General features: G+C 34.7%; 1 protein-coding gene across 7 annotated transcripts in view; it reads right to left on the bottom strand.

Moving 5' to 3' along the window:
* Positions 1-22,979, bottom strand: part of XRCC4 (X-ray repair cross complementing 4) — a 274,190-nt gene that overhangs the window by 173,072 nt on the left and 78,139 nt on the right. For all 7 annotated transcript variants that reach the window (XM_055342254.1, XM_055342259.1, XM_055342257.1 and 4 more), the window contains exon 4: positions 5,278-5,444. In XM_055342254.1, the coding sequence (XP_055198229.1) occupies positions 5,278-5,444 (167 nt within the window). The remainder of the gene's footprint in view (positions 1-5,277; positions 5,445-22,979) is intronic.

Raw genomic sequence — 22,979 nt, 5'->3', positions numbered from 1 at the left:
ATGTGAAATGTTATATAAACATTGATCTTCTTGTACTATTTTCTAATGTAACATAGTAACAAAAATTTTAAAAGCTGAATAGAATATACATGAGTATACTATAAGATGCTTTATTCAAAGGCAAAGTAAAAACCAATTATAAAAGTGTACAATAAAAATTTTGGATATTATATAAAATTTTAGGAACAGTAACCAATTAGTTACTTACCTGATTTAAATGTATTTTTAATTTCCATATAAATAACTTCAATAATTATTAATTGAAAGATTATGTGCACTTAACTAACAAGCAGATTTCAAAACCTTTATTAAAATTAACATTTGATACAACACATGGACAAAAATGAAAATATCAAAATACAATAATATATAATTTGTCTAAAGAATACAGTTAATCACAGCTACACTGTCGAAGGTAACATGTCTGTGATAGAAGAACAAACAACAGAATAACTGTCAACCTATGAATTAACCGTGCTTGGTTTTAGCAAACCTTTAAGATTTTCTTTCAACCAAACTTCCAATTATCAAACTGGATAACACTTTATAGACAAAGCTAGGGAATGGGGTTTGGCTGGCACAGAGTATTATTGTGAAGAAGACAAAATTTATTCTCAATCATGAACTTATCAACAATTTGGAGAACACTATTCTTTTTTTTTTAATGAATTTATTTATTTATTTATTTATGATAGTCACAGAGAGAGAGAGAGAGAGAGAGAGAGGCAGAGACACAGGCAGAGGGAGAAGCAGGCTCCATGCACCGGGAGCCCGACGTGGGATTCGATCCCGGGTCTCCAGGATCGCGCCCTGGGCCAAAGGCAGGCGCCAAACCGCTGTGCCACCCAGGGATCCCTATTAAACATTTAGTAACTAAGAAGTACATAGCATCCTCCCATCTCATTTTTAATGCCAGTCCTCTCTTACAGCATTATGATGTTACTAGACCTTCCACATCACTTGTCTTCTGTCAACTTTTCACTGAAAGAACTAGACAGGTATTAGAAGATGAGGCCATTTAGTGAAGGAAAGATACGGGATTCACTGCTAAGTCAGTGAAATTAAAGGAGAACTCACATACAACTAGATTAGACCACAACTAGTCCAAGAATCCTCTCCAAGGCAAAACTCAAGCCTGATGAAAACACAAATAACACTGAACAGGAAAGAGCTAATCATGTTTCATCCTTTCAATAGTGACTAGGACAACAGAACAATAATATTAAGGTTAATTAGTACTCGAGGACTGACATATCTAAAAGCTATGAAAAAAGAATAGTAATTAAAAAAATCAAAAGGATAAAGACTAAATAAGGAAAATACTGAATATTCAAAATAAAATATTTCTATACAGGAAAATAAAGATTCTAAGAATAACATTTAAAAAAAATAACAAAAATAAGAGCAGAAACAAGGCAATTTCATGCAAAAATATAATCCAAAATAAAACAGATTAAAGATAACCCAAAATAAAACAGCAGATATGTAAATGTGAACATGTGGTGCTTAGAAATAGTGCGGTAATCCTCATATTTACAATCAGCTCTAGCCAAATTTATATCCAGGTCAGGGATGTACACAGCAAAAGAAAATGTGAATAGAGTTCAGAGGACAAAGAATGCTAAAAAGAACTGGAAAAGAAAGCAGTGGTAATGAGATTTAATAAGCCTTTAAGTACTGAAGAAGATGGTAAACAGCTGTTCCTCATCCTCTCTGACGACAGAACAAGAGGAAATGGCCTTCAACTATACCATGAAGGACTCCAATTACCAAGAGATGGAAGGAAGAATTTTCTGACTGTGACTGTTCTTAAACACTGTAATGGGCTACCAAAGGGAGTTGAAGTTATCTCCTGAGGTCTTTAAAAATCAGACTGAATTCATCTGGATATAATGTGATCCTAGCTTGAAGGCAGAGAGATGAAGTAAAAGAGCTTTCAAGGTCTCTTCTATTCTATTGATTCCATGAGTGTCAACCCAATTCAATCTGCCGAGAATTGCCTCCAATTATAGGTTTAATAACTATAACTCAGAATAAAGCTGGAGAGTTTCTAACTTGATGTCTGAATGCAAAGAAAAAAAGACGTGTTTAGTAATATGGAACTTGAGAGTTGTATTCGAAATTAAATAGGAAAAACAAGTAAAATAGATATAACTAAAAATAAATAAATAAAAAATAAATATAGCTAATAACTTACAGATTCACATACAATATTTCTAATGTTTTCTGCCTTACCTAAACTATACAAAATTAAAATGATCCAGTAACATCACTTGTTCAAAACAGAGCTAAGACCACAATTACTAGTTAATAAAAAATAACAGCAAATATGTTAAAAGTCTGCATTTAGTTACTTAAGGCTCATTTTTTACTCATATTGTAATTCCTCACTCCTTATTCAAACTTCATTTAGTCTTTACTGTCATCCTATATGAAAATAGCTTTAGCGTTGGTTCTGATTATAATTATAAATATTTAAATAACAAAATACATACAAAAATATCCCCCAAAAGTCAAAAAAGAAATTTAACCCACAATTTCAGATATATACTATTAACATTTTTTTTCCTCTAGATATTTCTATCTGAAGATACATTTTGCAAAAACTGGCATACTATTCCTTTTTTTGGTAACTCACATTTCTCCTCTTAACATATCATTAACATTACCATAGTGCAAGCATATGTGTATATGACTGCTTTGTGTTCATATAATGTCTCACTGTGTATTAAATTTATTTAGGGGGATCCCTGGGTGGCGCAGCGGTTTGGCGCCTGCCTTTGGCCCAGGGCGCGATCCTGGAGACCCGGGATTGAATCCCACATCGGGCTTCCAGTGCATGGAGCCTGCTTCTCCCTCTGCCTGTGTCTCTGCCTCTCTCTCTCTCTGTGACTATCATAAATAAATAAAAAAATTTTTAAAAAAAATTTATTTAGGACCTAGCTACCACAGTTTCTAAGGGAATTCTCATCATCTATTTTGTGCTGCTTCCCTCCACCATCCACCCCACCCCCCCGCCAATGCATACACAGTCTGAAACAATGATGGAGAAGAAATGACTGGGTAGCATAGGTGTACACTGATATAAGAGTATCAAAGGCTGTCCAGAAAACTGAACTGTGGCCAGTCCTAACATGATGGTCACCACTCTAATTTAGTTACCTAACTCAGTATGTTCATATCCTGTTTCTAATTTCTCCAAAAACTCTTGAATAGTACTAGTGCCATATAGAAGGTGGAGATATAACCCTTGGCTCATTTTCTGCTCTACTAAAGCTCTAGAAAAGGAACATATAAGTACTGCTTGGCCAACACCAAGAAATATTACAGCTCCTTAAAATGGCCACCTTCTCCACTGATAGGAAAGAAAACCATTTGGGAAATTTGGAAAATAGATAAAGCTACTAATCTAACATCTGGAATACAATCAAGAGTGTAGAATTCTCTGGAGCAGGCTCATTTTCCTGTTTTGGAGGCTACCGCAATGGCACAAATCTTCAAACCCTGAAGAAAATACGTGACCCTGCATTTACAAAAAAGAATAGCTGGAGCATAATAAGACTGGTGATGAGAGATATGGTTGTGCTTTTGATTAAACAGGAAACATTTTGCTACAATAATGTAAAAGCAATTTCTGGACAGTTCAAATCAAGCTACTGAGCACTATCTATTATACACACCCCTCTGTCACTGTCTTACAGTGCGGGGTGCATTTGTCTCCACCATCTCATCTTTGTTCCCTGCTGCTTTCCAGTCTATGGCAGTGGTGCTGAATACTGATGAGATAACACCTCTTTCAACCTCTGGCAGACATTTTAAAGCAATTTGTTCAAGTACCAAGTACCCAGTCTGCATTTTTGTGGGCAATTTGTGGATCAAATTTCCCATCATTCTGAGGGTATTTTGAGTTTTAAATATAATGGCTTATCACGACCACAGTATGCCTGCTTTAATTTGACTTATTTCGTATATAAAAAAGCATATTCAAACAACAGATAAAGACCCAATACCATGCTTTCTAGCACAGATATTTGATATTGATTCACACTAACATGATTTTAAGGAGAAAGAGGAAGAGAAAAATTAACTCATTTCTCCATATGGTTTCCTAATATTTATTTACACAGTTATGATATGGTCTCATTTTTATATAATTGGAGATAAATATTAATTCAAAGATAAAAGAGAACAAGATAATTTCTTAATCTAATAACTGAGAGCTAATAGTCAAGTTTTAGGTGTTAAGTTTACATGTCTTACATTAATAAAATAATTGGATATATAGAAACCTAATTTCTTCTAGTCAAAACCCTTTTCACAGATATACATTGAGAATGATAAACCCTTCACATTTTTCATATACTCTGACACTTACTTACCAATGTCCATATAAAACAATCTGAAGGATTGTCCTAAAAAAAAACCCTAAATTGGAAAAATTGTTATTATGTTCTAGAGCTACTGGTTTGAATCTACTGGAAATACTGAATATAATTATATTATTATATACATTCCATTTAACTCTTTCAGATGTTGCCATGCATATACATACAAACACATGCATATGATGTTTTATGTCTCTGTAGATGTATAAATGTCACAACATTTATTTTCTTCAAACATCTTTTCCATAACAGAATAATATAAAATACTGGCCTAGATCATGATACAGTTGAAAAAATGCATAATAAGAAGTGAAATGACTTTCTTCATCATTTTAAAAAATAGGCAAAAGAAAGGTTTCTAAATGCCTTATCTAGTAATCATAATTATATCATCTTTTTAAAAAGCTGGTAGCATGAATTTATCCAGTGAGCAAACTAAGTCTATATCAGGAGCCAAAACACACAGCACCTGAAATGGTTACCATTTACATAAAATTCCATATAAGTAATCAATTGGCATATTTACATTTCATGTCTCTTTTTTATTCATTGTTTATCCTATAACTTGAGATAAATTAAATCTTATAAATACCAACTTCCTAAATTTTTACTAATATTAGTGGTTTTTTATTCTCATTCTCATTTTGATTCTCATTGATTATTCTTTATTGTTCATTAGTTTGCTGTTGCTACCAAATATAACGGCTTACAAGTTTTAACAGACTCCAATAATGTACAATAATGGTCAATATTTTAATTTAATCATATTAAGTAAAGATTTTATGTTAAATATGTGCTAGTACACATATATTATAAACTTACAAATTAAGTAAATCTATAGCAATATAAGGAGAGCTTAATGTTTGTATTGTATAAGAACATTAGCACATACCGCCCTTGAACATCATTCCAATCTCTCAGAAGCCTTTCATTTTCCTTCCGCAGGTGCTCATTTTTGGCTTGGTTTTCTGTGATGGTGTCCAGGCAATCACAAATAAGTTTTCTAATGACCTCACCTGGATTTGCAACTTTCTCTAGATTGAAGGAACCAAGTCTGAACTAGAACAAAAGGAAAACATTATTAGTTTTGGGAGAATATCAAAATCAAGTGGTCCAGTTTTAAACATACATAATTTCTTCTGAGGGGGGAAAAAGTACAAGATATAAATACAATGCATTTATCAGATATAAATACAGTGAAAAAAACTGGATAACTTTCTACCTTCTTACTGAAAGTTTATCATGTAAATCAACATAGAACCCAAGAATAATTTGTGTAAGTGGTAAGTCACTCTCCCACCTCCTAGCAGAGAAGAAAACTAAACACACCATATAAGCACACTATCATTTGTTCACTACTACTTAATTTAGGTCACTACTCAGAGTAAGAAAAGGAATTATACATGAAGATTTTTAACTGTACTTTCTGTTAATAGTGGTGATAGAATAAGTGATAATCTATTTCTGAATAAAGAGCAAAATTTTGGCAATAGTTAAGAGTAATGCAGGATTTTAGGAAACTGATAAGCCTGGTGGTACCACTCAGTAATTACTTCTGTATCAAAACCCAATAAATTACAAATAATAACATCTAATGTCAAGTTTGTGTACTTCTTCATAAACCTAAGATTTGCAAAAACATATCCTCTACTAGAAGGCACTTTAAAATAAAATAGTATAATACAGTTTCATTATAGTCAGGGAATTTAGAAGGGGACACAGGTTCTACTCAACTCATTTGATAGATAGAGATAATAAAATATAGCAATTTAATCTTAATTATAATTATCCTTACTATTACAATTATTATAACAACTAAATACAATTTAAAAAATGATGATTATATAGTTACCATGTCTTGCAGTTGAAATTTAACTAGAGCATAAAACACATACAACTCATCTAATCATCACCAAAATGAAACTACTATATCCACTTATTAATTAAGTAAACAGAGATTCAGAGTATTTACCTACAGTACTGAAGGAATACAGTCAAAATCGTACTATGCTAATTGAAAGTACATTTGAGGAAAAAAGAATTTAAACATTTACCTTCTGAAGTTTCTCTTAATGTAAACAAACACACATATACACACACACAAAAGGCAAAGATCACTAATAGAATACAAAGAACATAATTTTCTTGAGTTGATATAAAGAAGAAAAATTAAGCTTATTGTTATATAATAGGTAACTCTATCAGTAAAACATAAACCCACAAAATGATTCTGTATATTCTCATTATCACAACTGTCACGCAGCTCTGACCAAGACATTTTTAGAAAGGAACAAGTATTTCATTATTTGAAAGTTTTAACAATGCCAAATGGATAATGGCCACATTATGCCACATTTTGATCCTGAATAAAGTAATGGTAAAATACAAATGCACAAATAAGAATAAATCCAGCTGCCTACTCTTGTATCTTACATGGCAAACAAAGAAGGGACCAATTCTAAATCACTAATAAACAATTTCTTTCAAAATATCATTCAAACATATATTCAAATTCTAAAAGAAAATTCTTAAATCTTTTCTTGGTTATGCACTGTAGAATAAACTTAAAATGTCATTTCTTCTTAGGAATACACAACTATTTTCTGTTTCTATTTTCCAATTAAATTCACGACATTTTGGTCCTTTAATGGGTGTGAACATGTTATTCTAAACAATGAAAATATACAAGAAGCATCTAGAAATTCAATCCAAGAAAAGAAATTTACTTGAAATATTCAACTCACTTCTTAGAAAAATTTTGTAATAAATAAATGAAGAGTAATTCTGCTGGACCATACTTCCTGTAATTCACACTGTTTAGAACCAAGGCACAAAGCTCCCTTCTACTTTCACTGCTGCTTTTCCAGTCTTTCTGTATCATTGAAGATGTAAGGGGACATACGCACTGAGTTTTAATGAGGGCCTTCTATCAGATATAATGAAATAAGAAGCAAAAAGTATTTCTGCACTTTAACTCTATATCAAGCTAAATTTTTTAAAGATTTTATTTATTTGAGAGAGAGAAAGAGAGAGAGCGAGCGAGCGCACGAGCAGGGAGAGGAGCAGAGGGAGAGGGACAAGCAGACTTCATGACTCTGTGCTGAGCATGGAGCCCAACGGTGGTGGTTGGGGGGGGGCACTTAAAGCCAGGACCCTGAGATCATGACCTAAGCTGAATCAAGAGCCAGACAGTCAACAGACTGAGCCACTGAGGTGCCTCATTTTTTTTTTTTCTTAAAGAGAGAGAACAAGCATGAGAGCCAAGAGTTGGGGAGATGATTTAGTAGTAGGGAAGGAAGAGCAGAAGGAAAGAGAGAATCTTAAGCAGGCTCCACACCCTAGGGCAGAGCCTGATGGTGGGGCTCAATCTCATGACTCTTAGATCATGATCCAAGCCAAAATCAAGAGCCTGACATTTAACCAACTGAGCCACTCAGGTGCCCCTATATCCAGCTGATGCTGATCTTTATACTAGCCCGCTTATAAAAAGTGGAAACGTTAAGAAGTATTACTTTTAAAGCAAGCAAATTTGCACAAAAGCTACATTGTATGGCTGGGTTGGTTTAAAAAACCTCTGCTTTAGCTTTTGTTTGATACAGAATGCTATTAGCATAGCTTTTCTTTAATTATTAATCCTATAATTTCAAAATAATCTACAATATAAAATAAGGATTTCAAATGGCAAACCAGAATCAGAAACCACAAATAAAAGGCATCCCGAAAGTATGTCTCTCCTTTATGGGCATGGTCAAAAACGTTTCTTTTTCTAGTCAGTTCTCAAGATCTCGTAGAGAATTGGTACATAGACCTATACTAAGCACTCCATTCAGTCTATAATCTAAGACTTTTAGGCCACATCTTTATTTTTCTGTGTAAAAAAGTTGAAAACAATCAACTTTTTAAATGTTGATAATCCAGTACAGTAGGGTGTACTAGTTGGTTCTAAGTCATAATTTTAGATAGCAAAACAAGCAAGTAATAACATCTTAAAAATCCGATCTGCATTAAAAATCCTCAATTTCAGAAAACTTATCCATTTTCTTTAGCCAGTGCTTTGTTTATTCCAGATATCTGTCTGGATATCTGTCAATTCTTAAATCCAAGGTTAAATGCCATACCTCCTTACCTACCACTTCAAAGCCCAGGTCAAGTTCTCCATAACTACTTTTGCCTATGCTGACCTCTCTATTCTTAACACTTCAGAGTTTGTCTCACAATTTTTTCCTCCTGTCATCTTTTCTAGTTCTTTAGGATCAGAGGCCCTATCCTATATTTCTTCCACTGCCTCCACCGTGTCTTGCACAGCTCTAGACATATATTAAGCACTCAATAAGGACTTCAATTTTTTTTATTGGAATGGTCTTTATTAATAAAGGATATAACTATAATGGGGCAGGCAAATAAAAACATGGGACAATGAGGCACCTGGGTGGCTCAGTCAGTTAAGTGTCCAACTTCTGATCTCAGTTCAGGTCTTGACCTCAAGATTGTGAGTTCAAGCCCTACATTGGGTGCAGAGCCTACTTTTAAAAAAATGGGATAGTGATGCTGTAGACACTAATTAAGAAATATTTTAAGTAGTTTAAGAATAAAACAAATTTTTATTTTATTGAATAATATAATTGAAACAAAAAGTGTTTGTTAAAAAACTACTACATAATAGCACGATACTGTGATAATCTATATGTTTAATAAAACCTACATTGATTTTTTTTAAAGAATGTTATGAAGTTATATACTCAGTTTTCAGGTTCCTTAGAGTGATGAAATGAAAGAGAATATATAGTACTAGTAAATTACACAAAATAAACACCATGAATAACAACTACTAATCAGTTCCTGGGGGATTGTTTGTGGTCCTTCTGTTTCTGGGAGAAGGAGAGTTATCACAGTATGAGTTGATATTCTGCTTAAAACACATCATTTAAATAATTTGAGTTTTGATATATTATCAGAGTAGTCTAAATAAGCTTGCAGAATAAATCTTTGCTACTGTCCTGGGAACCAAAATGTAAAGCTAAAGGAAAAGGAGGAATAAAGATACCTTGATGTTATTACTAGGCAAATTATGGTCAGATAGGAACTCGTTTTTCTCAGTGTATGTTTTTAATTTATTCCTATCAGGCAAAACTTTATCTAGATATGTATACACTAAAAAAGTAAAGCCTGCCTGCCCATTATAGTTTGTAATACAGAATGTTGTCTATTTTAGACAAATACATAGTTGCATATGCATAGCTATTATAAAACACACTTACAAAATTCAGAAATATAGGAAATCAGTTAAGTTTTATAATAAAAAACAGACTAAGCCATATTATTTAGGCCTACTAACGTTAATTATCACCTGCTCATATTTTGTATCAAATATATTTTTACTAAGATTTGTATCACGAACTCCTTGGTTTAGTGTCCTGTTGAAATTTTTATTTCATATTTAAATGAATAACATTACAAATGTACCTCCTAAAGCAGTGATATGTCTACGTTGACAACTAGTCTAAGCTATCTAGAACTTAGAAAAGAACTGATAAGTTGGGATCCCTGGGTGGCGCAGCGGTTTGGCGCTTGCCTTTGGCCCAGGGCGCAATCCTGGAGACCCAGGATCGAATCCCACATCGGGCTCCCCGTGCATGAAGCCTGCTTCTCCCTCTGCCTATGTCTCTGCCTCTCTCTCTCACTGTGTGCCTATCATAAATAAAAAATAAAAATTAAAAAAAAATTAAAAAAAAGAACTGGTAAGTCCTTCTAAAAAAGATAAGAGAGCTATATATACTGTGAGACTACTAATCTCACCTTTCCAACTATTTTCTTGCACAAATTTCTTACAGCTCACTAAAAAATGTTTAAATATCTTCAGATGATTGTATGATCAAGCAAGGCTCTGTATATTTTAGATCCTGTAGGTTCTTAAAGTCAAGACACAATAATCTAAAAGTGAAAAATACACTGATCTCAAATTACAGTGCTACAAAATTATTAGGACTTTAAGGCTAAACTATATGTTTTAACATATTAAGTATCATCTAAGAATTCTTATTTTGATCTTCATAATTGCAAAAATCATTGGTGGAAGTCAGAGAATCCTTCACAACAAAACACCCAAAAGCCTAGTTGGTAAGGGAGTCTCAGAAGTTACTTTTACATTGAATGATTGTAAATGGTCACTCCACTACTATCTTAAAATAGATGATGAGTTTTCTGGTTTATGAGAAATACAGTAAAATCAGGATTTATCTTAGCTTAATTAGGAGTTAAGGTTAACGATGACAAATTATATTATACATGGATTTAGAATCAACTGGAAGGTTGTTTATAGTAACTGGATTGGGGAGAGCAGATAGAGGACAGGAGTTGCCTATTATTTGCCTGTTACTTTAGTTTTGGTATTAGGTGCTGATAAATATTGCCTTGGATTCCCCAACATTCTTCTAAATCTGATAATACTTATCTAATCATATCTGTGCAGTATGCTTCTCTGTCCTCCACTTAGATGCTAAATGGTAATATTTCTTGGTATGGTCTCTTGACCTACTTTTCTTTTTTCCTCTATAGTTATAGTTATCCACAATCACAAGTTCCATTATTACAGATAAACTGAAAACTGCCCAACGTATATCTGTAAGTGAGGCCTCTCCTGAACTCTCGACTTATATACACATTTAACTCATTTTTGGAATGGTGCCAGCAAGATGACCTACACAAGTCTCAAACTTTAAATACCAAAATAGAATTTATTGTCCATCCTCTTCAATACTAAACTAACCCTGGGGATCCCTGGGTGGCTCAGCGGTTTGGCGACTGCCTTTGGCCCAGGGCACAATCCTGGAGTCCCAGGATCGAGTCCCGCGTCAGGCTCCTGGCATGGAGCCTGCTTCTCCTTCTGCCTGTGTCTCTGCCTCTCTCTCTCTCTCTCTCAAATAAATAAATAAATAAATAAATAAATAAATAAATAAATACATACATACATACATACATACATACATACAAACTAACCCTTCCCTGCATTTTCCACTTAGACATTCACCATTCATTCAGTTATACTTGGATGGTCTAGTGAGTGAGCATGGATAGCTATCATAACATTATAGTATTTACTTTTATTTCTGTAGTATGCTAAAAGCTGCAAAGGGATAGGGGCTACATATTACACAATAGTATCCCCATTTTTTTATTTTCTTAAATTAATTAACTTAATTTTTTATAGGAACTTTTGGTTTTACAGAATAATAGAATGGGGACAGTTCCCATACACATCCCACCCCCCGCAGGTGCCCCTAATATTAACATCTGCATGGACATGCTACATTTGCTCCAACAAATGAGATAAATATTGTTTAGCTACTAGTACTTAAACTCCATAATCTACAGTAGAGCTTATTATTTGTATTGTACAGGTGACCCCTGAGCAATACAAGTTCGAGCTGCACAGGTCTACTTACATGCAGATTTTTTACAGTACAGTCCTATAAAGGTATTTTTTCTTCCTTATGATTTTCTTAGTAACATTTTCTTTCCTCTAGCTTATGTTATTGTAAGAATACAGTATATAAATACTGTATAAACAGTGTTAATCAATGGTTTACATTATTGGTAAGACTTCTGGTCAACAGTAGACTATTAGGAATTAAGTTTTTGGAGAGTCAAAAGTTAGTATCACCATTCTTACATGGTGAAACACAGAATACATGCATTCACTCATTTATCAGACTTTTTTTTGTATGTACTCTGTACTAGGCATTGGGGACACTGCTGTGAGAAAGGAAAACAATGTGTGTGCTCTCTTGGAACTTTTCATGGAAAGAGTTGATGGTACACAATGATTATAATTTCACACAGTTGTAGAATCAATGAAGAAAAAAATAGGTAAGATTGTGATTAGAGGTAGGTAAGATTGTGATTAGAGGGCAGTATATCTTTGGATAGGGGAGGGGAAAAGATCTTGCAAAAACTTAGGGGGAGGATTCCCTGGGTGGCTCAGTGGTTTAGCACCTGCCTTTGGTCCAGGGAGCTATCCTGGAGTCCCGGGATCGAGTCCCATGTCAGGCTCCCGGCATGGAGCCTGCTTCTCCCTCCTCCCGTGTCTCTGCCTCTCTCTCTCTCTCTCTCTCTGGATCTATCATAAATAAGCAAATAAATAAATCTTAAAAAAAAAACTTAGGGGGAGAACACAGGAGATGAGATGGAAAAAGAAGGAGACTAAATCACACAGGACTTTGTAGGCTACAGTAAGAAGCTGAAGATTTATTCCAATTATAACAAAAAGCCATTGGAAGGTTCTAGGCAGGAAAATGACTGCTTAAATACTACATAGCATTTCCTCTAAGACTGCCCCCGATTATCTCAACCTGTTAGGACGCATACCCTGTGTAATCCCCTTCCCTTGAGTGTAGGGAGGCCTGTGACTTGTTTCTAATCAACACAATACAGCAAAGGTGACACATACCATTTCAGTGATTAAGTTATGTAAGATGATAATATCCATCTTGCTAACAGATTCTCTCCTTGCTGGCTTTTATGACACTAGTAGCCACGTTGGAGAAGCCCATGCAGCAAAGAACCAAGAGTGATCTGTGACAAATAATCATTTTAAAACCACAGGAGGCCTCTGACCAACAGCCAGTGTATTAGATGGGTTCTCTAAAGACACTGAAACAATAAGATGTTTATACATATAGAAAGAGACTTATTGTAAGGAATTGGCAGACATGATCATGAAGGTTGGCAAATCCAAAATCCGCTGAGTGGACCAGCAGGCTGGGAATCTAGGAAGAATCAATGAAATCTCTTGGCAGACTTCCCTCTGGTTCTGGGGAGAACAGTCTTGTGCTGTTCAGGCTTTCAACTGACTGACTGAGGTCCTCCCTTATTTGGAGGGTATTCTGCTTTATGCAAAGTCCACTGATTTTAATATTAATTTCATCCAAAAACTTCCTCACAGAAATATCCAGAATAATGTTTGACCACGTACGTACCTAGGCACTTTTAGCCCATCCAACTTAACACATAAAATTAACAGCCAGCAGGAAACTGAGGCCCTCAGTACAACAGGCTACAAGGAACCGAACTGTGCCAGCAACCCTATGACCTTAAAAACAGATCTTTCACCTTGAGATAAGACTGAAGCTCTAGCCAAAACAGCTTTCACAGGAGTCCTAGCAAAGCCATGCCTGGATTTCTGACCCATGGAAAGCCAGAAAATAAATGTGCAGGGTTTCAAGCTGCCAAGATTGTGGTAACTTGTTACCCCACAATACATACTTAATACAAATATGTTTCAATATTCCAGTCTAAAAACAAAAGCAAAATAAAACACAATCTCCTTAATGTCATATCTAATTCTAGCTAGTATTCATTTTTCTGCTTCAGTCACAGCAAAAATTTCTCCAAAAATAAATGTCCTATCTGTCCTGCTTCCAAAAGTTACTAGCCATGTGGAGGCCGAGAAAACTTAAGGACACTCCACCTCAAGTTTAGCATTAGCACAAGTACAGCCATCTTAGGTCCCTAGGAATAAGAGCTGAACTTTACAGGAAAAACTGCAGAATGTCCTAGGCAGAGAATCCCATATCTGAAAGACAATAAAGCTCAGAATGCCCTCAGCAGAGAATCCCCTATCAGATCTTAAGAAACTCACCCACCCTTTCCCCCATATTGTAATGGAAAAAATTCCTCCATCCCTTCTGAAGATCCCCTAGACCAGCCCATAAAAAACCCAGCTGTAACCCACTTCGAGGTCCAAGCCTCCACTCTGCTGCGTGGAGTATACTTGGACTCAAGCTCGAGCTTGTAAATAAACCCTCGTGTGTTTGAATCGGTGTAGGCTCATTGGTGGTTTCTCGGATTCACAATCTTGCGCACAACAGCCACACATAGGCTATTTAAGTTTAAATGAACTAAAATTAAAAACTGAGCTCCTCAATAACAAAAGTCACATTTTAGCGCTCAATAGAGACATGTGGCTAGTAGTTGCTATATCAGATAGCACAGATACATAACTTATCATCCCAGAAAGTTCTTTAGAAGAGCATCGATCTGTTTCCTCATTTTATTACAACCCATTTTCTCTTTAAATACTTCAGTGGATGAAAACGCTTTTTATAATCTGGCCCATGACTCTCTCTAATTGCATCTCTCACCATTCCCCCTACCCTTGCTATCACTAGCCAACTGCTTTCTTTATATACTTGAATAAGTCAATTATTCCCATATGTAACAGGCAGCTTCCTCCAAAAGTAATCGTGGCTCCCTCACAAGTTCTATAACTGGTGAATAGGTTGCTTTCTCTGTGAAAAAGGGGCTTTGCAGATGTGTTAAGGATACAGACCTTGAGATGAAGAGACTGTTGTGGATTATCTGAGTGAGCCCAATGTATTCACATAAGTCCTTAGTAACAGTTAGAAGGACATGGAATTTGAAGAGAAGCACAGAAAGATTCAAAACTGCTGGCTCTGAAAGGAGGAGACCATGAACCAAGATGTGAGTGGTTTCTAGAAGCTGGAAAAAGACAAGGAAAGGGTTTTTTCTGCAGAGCTTCCAGAAAGGAATACAGTCCTGCTGACATACTGATTTTAGCTAGGTGAGACTACTATGGTGGACTTTTTAAAAAAGTATTTAGTTAGTTAGTTAGTTAGTTAGTTAGTTAGTTAGTTAGTTAGTTAGTTACAGAGCCCGCAAGCAGATGGCAGGAGAGGGGAAGAGGGGAGGAAGAGGAAGAGGGAGAGAGAATCTCAAGCAGGCTCTGTGCTGAGCTTGGAGCCCAATGCAGGGCTTGATCCCACTACCCCGAGGTCATGACCTGAGCTGAAATTGGACCCTTAATTGAATGAGCCACCCAGGTGCCCCTGTGTTGTCCTTCTGACCTACAGAAACATGGAACATTGAATTTATGTTGTTTAGAGCTACTAAACTTCTGGTTATTTGTTGTGGTAGCAACTAAAAATACAGTATTTCAGGGTCTGGGGTAGGATAAATAATTGATCCCCAGTGAGGCCCACATCCTAATTCCCAGAATCTGTGAATACCACTTTATATGGCAAAAGAGACTTTGAAGATGTGATTAAATCAAGGATCCTGAGATGGGGCTGTTATCATGCATTAACCAGGTGGCCCAATGTAATCATAGGGTCCTTATACTGGGAAGCAGGAGATCAGTCTGAGCAAAGGCAGTGCGATGATGAAAACAAGAGATTGGAATGATGTGGACAAAGCCCAAGGAAGGCTGGCAGCCTCTTGATGCTGAAAGAAGAAAACCACTAAGTTTGTGGTACTTTGTCACAGTCATAACAGGAAACTAATAGAGTCTGCATATTCTTCTAGAATGTTCTCCCTGAATTGCACATGGCTTCCTCTGGTATTTTACTCAAGTCTCTGTTCAATGTTACCTCTAGAGACACTGCCTTTGACTACCATAACTATGATATAAACATTCCAGAATCCTCCAAGTAGCCCTACAAAGAAATGTCAATAGTATAGGTACTAAGAAATAATTTTTTATAATTTTCATAGCAGTTGTAATCATCTTAATTCATTTTATTTACAAATGGTTGTTTCCCTTCCTCATGCTTACAGCGGAGATTCAAAATATGTTTTTTAACTGAGTGAATAAATACTTGGTCATAAATGTTGCAAATCTTTTTCTGATTTGGCAATACTACATATAGAGCATTTACATTTTAATGTAGTTAAATCTAAAAACAGTTCCGTTGGGGTGCCTGGCTGGCTCAATCCATAGAACATACAATTCCTGATATTGGAGTTGTAGATTTGACCCCATATCAGGCGTAGAGATTATTTAAAAATAAAATCTTTAAAAAATAAAATAAAAATAGTTTCCTTTTAAGTCTTTGCAAATCAAAGAAAATAATCATTTACCCACATTTTCATTTTTACTTCTCCAAATACATAAGCAATGTTTCCTCACCATTTACTCAGTGATCCATTCTCTCCCTACTGATATAAAATGCCACCATTATTAGAAACTACATATTTATGCATACTTAAGTATTTTCTTGAGTTTCCTATTTAGTACCATCATTCGCTATTCTTTTACTAGTACTATGATGCTCTTTTAATTATTACAGCTTTATAATATGCTTTATTACTAAATATTATAAATTCCATCTCATAATTCCTTTTTCAATATTGTGTTGTCTAGTTTCGCCAAGCACATTTCATCCCAAGAATTCTAACTGAATTTGACAAAAACAAAAAAAGCAACTAAGAAATACTAGGAACTTTGTTTTGAATTACATTCTTTCAAATTATTTTAAAAGGAATTAACTTATTTCCAACATGAATTAACAGTGTCATTCCTCCATTAAAGATCATTATGTTTCTTCATTTAACCAAGAGTTATTTTTATATATTTTGGTTAAGTTTCTCATTGCATTTTTAAAATCAGGCTCCTTCCACTGTGGCTGATAAGACCACCAAATAATCCGCAGGTAGAAATACAATTGCAATTGTCTATTCAGTCGTATTTTTAATACCTTGGTCATATCAAAAGAATTTTATGGTGCATAGGAACCTTAGAAAATCTCTATTTTAGAATCCCAATACTGACCTTTATTTTCAGTTGGGGTCTTGCATACGCAATCATAACCACTGTATTTAAAATAATTACTTAAACTATAGAAGATTTGTGAACAAAATCCTAAGCGCTGATCATGAAGGATTTTACAAATAAACTGCAACAGAAAAAAAAGAACCTAATGACACAAAAAACTCCACTCTCTTAAGTCAGTTTTTTTTTGTGCCTTTTTTTTTTCTTCTTAAGTCAGTTTGAATTTGATTTGTCTTTTAAAAATGGTTGATTACTTTAACACAGTGGCATTCCAGAGTGGCTATGACAGAGAAAAATGTCAATGGGGCTAGGATCACTCTGTTGCTTAGCTTCTAAGGCCCCATAGAAATAGTAAACAAGCAAACACTGGACAAAAGTTATGATAAAATATCACACTATGGGATAATTAGGAAACATAATTGTTAATAAAACATAGTATGAAATGGTATGAATCATTTATTTCTGACTTTAAACCAGTTTATCATGTTAAGTAACAATTGTTCAGGTCTCTCATAACATTCTCCAGGAAAATTAAAACAGTAGGATCTTGTTGTTGTTGTTTTTTTTTTTCCTGATTATAAAATTCTGGCCGTTTATCATTTAAAAATTTCAGAAAATTCCCTTATCCTGCCCCTAAAGGAGTGAATTATAGTTTTCTGAAGAAACAGCATGACTGGTTAAAAGTCATTATATTGACATTAGAAACTTTTTGGAAACAAAATATTTTCCTAAAAACTTACTGTGTTAACTGCAACTCTAATATCCTTAAAATCAATTATCATAAACTAATAAACTCAAAACTAGTGATCCTTAAAAAAAATCATAGAAGTACCAAGTATCATTAAATCCTCAACTTAAATAAAATGATAAAATATGAAATCAAAGATAATATATGCTCATTTTTCTGTATGGTTTATGAAATTACTTCTAAAATTTTTTTTTAAAGCTTAATAATTGCCTTTTTAAACTAAGGATTAAAAATTCTTCCATCATATATTTTTCATTCAAAATTATTTACTAAGGGTGGCTCAATCAGTTAAGCAACTGACTCTTGTTCTCAGCTCAGGTCTTGATTTCAGGGTTGTAAGTTCAAGCCCCGCATTGGGTTCCACACTGAGTGTGGAACCTACTTAAAAAAAAAAAAAGTACTAAGAATTCTATAAAACTTTATTTATTGTAATTTAACAGTAGCTCTCTAGGAAGTAAATTTCTATCCAAAATATTTATACAGATAGTTAATATTTACTTTGATTTATTGCTTTCTTTACCTAGAGACAGAATAAAAACAAAGTACTGGTCTAAAAAACATTTAAACATTTTTCAAGGCTTTTTAAGGTAAATAATCAATAAGAAAACCGTCTATAAAAATTACTATCTATTGATACTTGAGAAGAACCAAAGAGCACAATGGATGGTAATCATGCATTTAATCGAATTTTCTTGCAAAGAAAAATGTAATTAAGAATTAACACTGAGGTAGTTCCAGTTCAGATAATGACGAAGTAAGCTGTATCAGACTAACCCCCCTGGCGGTAACAATTATAAACTTCGAACCAAAAACTAAAAAACAAAACTTATCAAAGGACTGAAGAATGACCCAACAATAGGCAGCAACTGGAAGGTACTGAAGTAGGGTGAGACCCATGCTTCTGTGAGCTCCTCACAGGGCATTCTCCTCTGTCCAAGAGTTCATATACAGTAAGTAGAAACCATACTTACTGACCTGAAGTATCAAAGAATAAAATTCAGGCTTGCACACATAACAAACACAAGCAAATATATAGATGGAAAATAGGAGAGAAATTCTAAGAAAATTAGAGGGTAACAGAGTAAAGGATCAGTTAAAATCCATATAAAAGAGTTAGCCAAAAGAAGATCAGTTAAAATATACGTAATAAAGTCAGCCAAAAGAGAAAACAGAACAGAAAAGGAATTTAAAAAGTAGAAGAAATACATGTACTGAAATTTCCAGTTAGAAAGAGTCTACTAAGGTCCCAGCACACTGGAATTAAAAATGACTCATACCAAGACATAACAACACTAAATTTCAGAACATTTGGAACAAAAGAGAATCCTAGAAGATTCCAAAGCATTAAAACAGGTTATATGCGAATGATCAGGAATTAGAATGGCCCTGGATTTCTATCACATTGCTGGACACCAAAAGTCAATAAATTAATGTCTTCAAAATAAAAAAGAAATATTCAGAGAATATGTTCCATCAATATGATGAAATATACCAAATTATATCATAACATTTTAAAAATAGTAATTAACATTTATTGGGTGCTTACTATGTCTCAGGCATTATATACTTAATAGAGAAGTCTCTCTGGGGCTAATTGTAATAAATTCAGATTGTGAACTCTATGGATCTAAGACTAAAATAGTACAAGAAATATATGAAGTGTAGTCAGTAAGAATTCTATATAAAAACTTGAAATTCAATTAAATATTCTTTCTTTAGCTCCTACCAGGTGAATATACAAGGCAATCTACATCATATGAGCATAAGTCAGATAGAGTATCTGCTTTACATAAATGTAGAGAGTTGTAGTATTTTAGAAGACCTACAATGTTAATAGATTAATTTCAGAAAAATCAAGATAAACCATATCCCAATCATGAATTTTCAACTTTTAAAAGCTCAAAGTAAAAATGTAGCCAAACAAAAATGTTGAAATACTGCAGTACTGAAATTACTGTTTTCAATGAAATAATGTCATTACTGCATGAAATACCAAATATTTTGTGGTAACTATGTAAATAAGTCATGTTACATAGAATAGCACCTTGCTGTTAGGAAATATTAAAAGCAGAAACCTAGTTTCAGTTAAGTCCAAAAGAAATCAACTATTTGGCATACTGTAGTTCCACTTCAGTAAACTGTTTCTTACAAAGCAGCTCTCAAATGAGAACACTTACTCATTGCCAAAAGTGTCCAAATGGTATAGTAGTTACTGTATTTTGACAATGTAGTAATTTCAATTTACTCAATTGGGTGCTAAGGGATAAATCCCTAAAACTAAAGTGAGGGAGCAGTGGAAAGGAGGGTGGCAATCTGAAAACATAGTATGCATTGAGATACACAGTTATATAAAGAGTTATATCCATGGGGAAATAATGTCATATGCAAAATGAGTATTTCATACACTTTTTAAAAGGATAAATTTTCTTTGTATGACTTAAAAGGTCAGATCAAAGATTTATTATGTTCAACTACTAGAAGTGCTTTTGCACTTACTCGCATGGTTACAATGTATTAAGGGAGAAAAGCATTCCCCTTAATAAACCAGTTTAGAAAACTACAGAATGTAGACTCTTTAAAAATCATCATGATTTTATAGATTAGTGTTTGGCTATAAGCTAAAGAAGGGAGACCATGATGCCTGACGTGCATGTCGCATACAGAACTCCTTTTGGGAACAGTAGCTTTCCCAAAGCTCCAACCAGTTTATTTAATTTTTAACCTGGTTAAGTAAACTTCTACAGGTTCATACCAAGTGCTTACATGTTCATGCTTTGGATAAACTCAGATTTTCTACCCAAGCATTACTAACTGGATCAAGGCACAAGCCAAAAGAAAAAAAAATTACATAAGGATTGATTATGAGGATGGCTCACTGCTTTTGAAATGACTTGACAGAAACTCTTCCCAAGGGATTCTTTGTATTAAGGGACAATAACTATCACATTCCATGTCCCCTTAGAATTACCAAAGTGGTGATTTTAAGCAAACAAATAAAAGACATGAGGTCAGGTTGCTTTCTGGAACTGGACAAAGGTAAGATTTCAGTTCATCATACATCAATCACAGAAGCTAGAAACTACATATTATTGAGGGGTGAAAAGAGGTAGTTTTCCAACCTGTCCTTACCTTCCCCTTGATCCAAATACTCTCATTTGTATGGATATTCCTAACACACCACCATTCTCAAAGACCATCTATGTATACCTCCTCTTACTGATCTTAAGAAATCTGACCAACTTGGCTCTACAATCTAGAAATATCTTCTAAAGATGAGTATCTATTGGATTGGCTACCTAAAAAGCAAATTCCTATTTGTTTAACATATGTTTAAATGAGATTTTCACTTTTAACTGTATAGCTAGCAACATCTGTGCTTAATGAGTGTAAATTCAAAATCTACTTTAAATTCTGAGGTTGTCAAATGTAACAATTAAATAGGTTTTAATAGCCATTTCCCAGACCTAAATATCTATGAAAGACTGACAATCGGATATAAATTCTGATTTTTCTTAATACATGTCTTTCTTCCTATGAATATCTTCCACTTAGCTAAAGCTAAAAATAGGAAGAAAAACAAGATGTTACAAAATGCCCTGAAATTTCAAATTCCCTTCTTTATAATGTTATCCACAATCCTGGTACTTAAATACAAAACAAGATATACATGAGATAAATATTATAGTCTAGATGAGGTTCCCTTAACAAGCTGTGACCTTAATCTTTGAACTTCAAAAACTTGTAACAATGCTATTGCCCAATCCATTTACCCTAATTCACAGGTATTATATGAACAGCATTTAAGAAGAAAATGAGAAACTGCTATATAGCCTCAAAAAATTGTTCATCCTTATAATCTCACTCAACATTTTTAGGGCAGCCCAGGTGGCTCTGCGGTTTAGCACCACCTTCAGCCAAGGGTGTGATCCTGGAGACCTGGGATGGAGTCCCAAGCCGGGCTCCCTGCATGGAGCCTGCTTCTCCCTCTGCCTGTGTCTCTGTGCCTCTCCCTCTCTGTGTGTGTCTCTCATGAATAAATAAAATCCTAAAAAAAAATTTTAAGGAATTTTTCACCAACTACTAATACATGCATCAAAGCAACAAAGAAGAATAAAGAAATGCCCCAACTGCAGAGACTTATAAGGATATATCTGTTATATAGTATGAGAAGTAATCTAAAAAGGTGCTCACTAATATACTATTCAATCCAGGATAAGCACAATTTCAGGGTAATAATAGCAGCATGAAATATTATCAAAGTATAAATATATGGGATCCCTGGGTGGCGCAGCGGTTTGGCGCCTGCCTTTGGCCCAGGGCGCGATCCTGGAGACCCGGGATCGAATCCCACATCGGGCTCCCGGTGCATGGAGCCTGCTTCTCCCTCTGCCTGTGTCTCTGCCTCTCTCTCTGTGACTATCATAAATAAATAAAAATTTTAAAAAAAGTATAAATACATAAGGCAATAGTCAGATTCTCAATATCAAGGCTGGCAATAGCTCGTGATGATTCATTTTATGTCAACTTTATGGGGTCACTGCATGCCCAGATAACCAGTTAAACATTTCTGGGTGTGTCTGTGAGGGTGTTATAGAAGAAATGAGCATTTGAATTGGTGGACTGAGTAAAACAGATTCCCCTAAGGAATCAGTTGAGGGCCAGAACAGAACAAAATGCAGAGGAATGTTGAATTCACTCTGCCTGATAACTTGAACTAGGACATAGGTCTTTTCCTGTCCCCAGTGCTTCTGATCCTGAAGTCTTCAGACTTGGACGGGCATCTACATCATCGGCTCTCCAGACCTTTGAACTACACCACTGGTTTTACTTGGCCTCCAGACTTGAGGGGCAAGATAGTAAGATTTCTCAGGCTCCATAATTGTGTAAGCCAATACCTTAAAAATGTATCTCTTTATATATTAGCATTGCTTCTCCAGAAAACCCTAATATAGGTAGTATTTCAACCTTACAAAGTCTATGTTTATATACTAAATTCATTTCCTAAATTCCCCCACTATGACCTGGGCATAAGAACTACTTCTATCCAGGCTTTTTGTCCTTTTGTCCCCCACGAATATGGACTCACCATTATAAGTAACAAAATAAATACTTGGGATGCCTGGGTGGCTCAGTCGGTTAAGCATCCAACTCTTGATTTCTGCTGAGATCTTATCTTGATCTCAGGGTGCTAAGTTCAAGCCCTGCACTGGATTCCATGCTGCGCGTGGAAGTTACTCAAAAAAAAAAAAAAAAAAAAAAAAAAGCAATACTAGAACAACAT

This window comes from Nyctereutes procyonoides, unplaced genomic scaffold (assembly GCF_905146905.1).
Source record: "Nyctereutes procyonoides isolate TBG_1078 unplaced genomic scaffold, NYPRO_anot_genome, whole genome shotgun sequence".
NCBI lineage: Eukaryota > Metazoa > Chordata > Mammalia > Carnivora > Canidae > Nyctereutes > Nyctereutes procyonoides.
This window is presented reverse-complemented; position numbering and strand designations above follow the sequence as displayed.